The sequence below is a fragment of the Vigna angularis genome, chromosome 1, assembly GCF_016808095.1.
Source record: "Vigna angularis cultivar LongXiaoDou No.4 chromosome 1, ASM1680809v1, whole genome shotgun sequence".
Taxonomy (NCBI): Eukaryota; Viridiplantae; Streptophyta; class Magnoliopsida; order Fabales; family Fabaceae; genus Vigna; species Vigna angularis.
Window position 1 is genome coordinate 43,576,876 of NC_068970.1, and position 4,316 is coordinate 43,581,191.

Here is a 4,316-nt window from a genome sequence, read left to right on the forward strand (position 1 = left end):
TACAAATATGGATGAAGTTAAGCATGAACATCTAAATAAATTAACAATCACGTGTATCTTAGTTGATTTTCATATTGTAAATCAATATACAATTAAACTGCTAAAGGTAACATTTTTAAAAGCTAATTAACTTTGATTTTCATATTGTAAATCAATATACAATTAAACTTCTAAAGGTAACATTTCTAAAAGCTAATTAACTTCCTTCGTAGCCTGAAATGGAAGATTAGAATAAATCTCCTTCCTAAAGGAAAATTTCATCCCTTTACCTTCATCTTTATTCAGAATCCAATTTCATCATTAAGTGAGATTTTGTGTTCCCAAATCAGCAGTTCCTTCGCTTTGCTAATATTTGGCTTCCTCATATGTAAATCATCAACTGTGTTTGACTTGTATTCTATTGTAATATTGGAATCAATTGTTTCCTTAATAACCTGCATGTTTAAATTCATGCATTAAATTAAAAGTCTTTCAAAACTTACATATAAACAATACATGATCAATCTCAAAAGATTTCATGTAACACATTGCCAGGAACCAATAGTTTAGATTTATGGTTTGTTTTAGTACGTGCACTTGCACACAAACAAAAGAATTTATTTGAATCTATTTTGTGTTATAGTAATAAGTCTCAAATAGTAGCAAAGCAACTGATCCAAAAACACCACGATAGTAAATAGTGGGATGATCATTATAAATACAAGATAAATAACTTAAAATCTATATATCACAAACCAATAAATGTTTATAGTAATGCATGATATAATAACAAAAATAGCAAAAATTTATAAAGTAGTTAAAATTATTAACATCAGAATCAAATTAGTATTAATCGGAGGAGCAAATTGCCATTTTAATATTCATTAAAATAAAAATTGCAAGAGTTTATTAACACCAGAACCCCATTCGTGTATCCGTCTATTAGACCAAAAATAAATACAATAAGAAATACCATGTCCAATTATACCAGATATACAATCATACTAACCTTGTTTCACTTTGAGGCACTACTGTGATTGCCAGGGGTAACATAATAAACCGCCCTCGTTGCTGCTATCGCATAATCCCCTCTCTTAACAATCTTACCATCCAAATTATTCCTGGGACAGTAGTCAAACAGTTGACAAAGAATAAAAAATGGTCCAAATAGTTAGATGGCCTCAGAAAGAAAGAACGTTCTGAATTCTACAAAACAAAGGTTTAAGGTACATGCTGACATTATGGAATTTTCACATATTATTTTCTTGCATCTATTACTGTTAGAGATAAAAAAGAAAAAAATAATTTCAGACATATTCAGTGGGCCTGGCCAACACATCTTACTGAATGGAAAATCAAATCCACTGAAAACAACTCTTATATTTTAAAAGTTAAGATCCAAACATTATACCTTGCCTCATTTAGCACGGCTAACACTCGCTTATGAAGTGTCAGTACTTCACCAGGTTCCTTTTTACTATAGCCTCCACACCTAAACATTGTCATAGTTCAGACTTAGATGTGGTTGAATGCTAAAATGAACAACATAATACGCTTCCATATATAAATTCAGTATTCTTGCCTCAATTTTAAATCATTAATCATTCAATCCCCCAATACAGGACAGGGTAAGAAATTCTATATCAGACATTGTCAAAATAATAATTACTGGAAATACAAAAACTTCTACGACAGGTCAAATAAATTATATTTTACCAGGTTGATGATAAGAGACTTAAGAGACTACATACAGTTGCACCTCATCAACTTAAGAGACTACATACAGTAGTGAAGCAGAGTTGTTTCTGTCACATCAAGTAGAGGCTTTATTACATCTAGTTATATATATATATATATATGGGAAAAAAAAGTAGTAGCTATTTTCCACAGGTTCCACACTAATCCCAGAGTCAATAAAAATGCCATGAACAAACCAATGGCTTTCCCTTTTATAGAGTATACATGCCATCGAGGGATAGTCTTTTTATACATGTAAATTATCACCATCAGGAAACAACCAAATTATTTATACATGTAAATTATCACCATTGATAATGTGATGAAATGAGCATAGTGCGCACTACATGCCAAGACAATGAATCTAATGTAAATTATCACCAATGAATCTAATGTAAATTAAGGATTACATCTTTTTTGGCACAATAGTTTTGCTTCAAATATCAAGTGACCAAAAATACTCCAGTAGAATGAAAAATGAACTACACAATATCGATTTTAATTGACACAACCAAAACACAAAATGGATGAATAGCTAAGGTGGTAGGGAGCAAATGAGAACACAAAACATCAATGCATCAAAATACTTTTTTCTCTGCTTTGAGACAGAAAAATAGTTGCGGCAGAAAAATAGTTGCGACAATACATACATCACTCTTGTCGGTTTGAGCCAGTGGTCACGAGCATGTTTTCTTCCACCACAAATCCTTAAAAACAGGAAACAGAGTAAATGTCAGTTTTGAAATCATTAATGTACACAAGAACCAGAAAAAAAAAGTTATATCAAACAAACTAAACAGATCTCATGAATTCTAACCTTTCTCAAGCAAGGTAACATCCTCCATTGATCCCTCGATGACCTCAACTACATTCTGGAGATTATTCGCTTTGACTAGTGCACAGGCATGTTCTGACATCTTCGTCGCTTCCACTGCATACACCTTCCTCACGCCTGCTTGAGCTGACCATATAGCAAGAATGCCACTTCTAGTCCCCACATCCAAAACATTCTTCTCCCAAATTAACTCACAAAGTCAGTTCAAAATCACTCACAATAAATCATAACATAAACACAAGCAATAACCATAATCAATGCTCTCAAACTATAACACGACAGCAAATGTTATCTTATCCAATTCTTGTATCAATAAAATTATTCAAAAGTCATTTGGTAACAATAATTGATGATTATCATTATTCAAAAGCCAAGACAGTGGTTGAGATTCATGTAAACTTGCCATCATCAACGGTAAAGTCATCCCTTCCAGTAACTATGAAGCAATAATATACCAAATAAAAATATTGAAAAGTGGAACAAGAAATATTAACAAAGAGAAAATACAACATTTACTACCTGGTTAGTGGTCATTTGAAGATGACATGGTTAGAGCTTAAGTCTTCCCAAAAATACGACTAAGTTAAAAATGCAAAGAGTATCTCGTTTCCAAAATCTAAGCATTTCTTGTGGCTTCCGCGAATGCTTGGACGCGGCTTCGACGATTCGCTGGCGATTATGGCGTGAAGGTTGACGACCTTGTCCTCCTCAGAGGGGATCTTAGGGTGATGCGCCTCGTGATGAATCTGCATCAATTTCACGTCAGGCACCGTGACTTTACAGAGCGGGCACTCGTATTTCAAGTGCCCGCCTTTCTCCACACCAGACCGGTCCGCCAAGCCCGCCTTACCGTCGTCGCTGTTGGTAGTGGCTGCATCGATCTTCGCCGCGATCTCCTTAGTCGTGTGTTTCTTGGGTTTCGCCTTCCCAGTCATCGCGTCGAGGTGTGGCTCTCTCTCTCCGAAGATCAACAAATGATTTTATTCCTTTTGTCTTTAACGGTTTGAATTTAGGGGTGGAAGAGGGTGATTTGGAATAGGAGAGGTAAACCCTACGGATGGGAGAACCCTAATTTGTGTTCGACCACCGAAAGGGGTTTGTCATTTAGACGAACTTGTTTCGTTGGGCATCTTGGCGATAATGGAGAGGCATGCAGGTTGGACTGAAGCTTGTCAATGCAGAGATAATCAGGGAAGAGGCAGTGAAGAATGGCTCGGTGACGGTGATTTGTGATCGAGAGAGAAAGAGACGAGAGGGAAAGCTGAAAGGAGGGAAAGTTGTGGGAATGGCTCGAGAACTTTCCAATTTCACTTAGGGTTAAATTTTTTAATTTATTTTATTATTTTTTTTAACATCGGTATGTAATATACGTATATAAGAAGAAACCCACTTACATATATGATTTAATTCTTGGAAAAGCTTATGCTAAAAGATTATATACAGATTTTATATACGGATTTTTCGTATATAATTTTATTTTTTTATTATATATGGAAAAATCCGTATATAATTCATCCGTATATAATATCCGTATATAACAGTTTTATTATATACGGATTTAAATCTGTATGTAATAATCTGTATATAAATGACTTTTTTCTTGTAGTGTTTGCTCTATGATAATAGTCGTTGTGAAAGGGTGAAGCGCCCTAGCCCGACCGGCATTAGCCAAACGGACTGATCGACTCCTGGAGCTGTTTTCCTCCTAATCGCCTACATAGCTTGCATTTGTCTCTACATCTCCTGCATCAACACCATCGGGTCT

At 34.8% G+C, this 4,316-nt stretch overlaps 1 protein-coding gene across 2 annotated transcripts; it reads right to left on the reverse strand.

Annotated features, from left to right (window-relative positions):
• On the reverse strand, positions 1 to 3,851 carry LOC128194256 (protein METHYLENE BLUE SENSITIVITY 1-like). Of its 2 annotated transcripts, none has more exons than XM_052869398.1 (6): positions 3,071 to 3,851; positions 2,534 to 2,726; positions 2,367 to 2,423; positions 1,391 to 1,471; positions 989 to 1,100; positions 1 to 434 (listed from the first exon to the last, which is right to left on the reverse strand). In XM_052869398.1, the coding sequence occupies exon 1, from the start codon at positions 3,484 to 3,486 to the stop codon at positions 3,130 to 3,132; it is 357 nt and encodes a 118-aa protein (XP_052725358.1). In that variant the 5' UTR covers positions 3,487 to 3,851; the 3' UTR covers positions 1 to 434; positions 989 to 1,100; positions 1,391 to 1,471; positions 2,367 to 2,423; positions 2,534 to 2,726; positions 3,071 to 3,129. The 2 variants fall into 2 exon arrangements, with proteins under 2 accessions (XP_052725358.1, XP_052725359.1); XM_052869399.1 differs by having other exon boundaries at positions 989 to 1,185.
• Between the last annotated feature and the right edge of the window lie 465 nt (positions 3,852 to 4,316).

What these genes read in the sequence shown, in the direction of transcription:
- LOC128194256 (XM_052869398.1), bottom strand. Translation starts at nt 3,486, where the DNA reads ATGACTGGGAAGGCGAAACCCAAGAAACACACGACTAAGGAGATCGCG.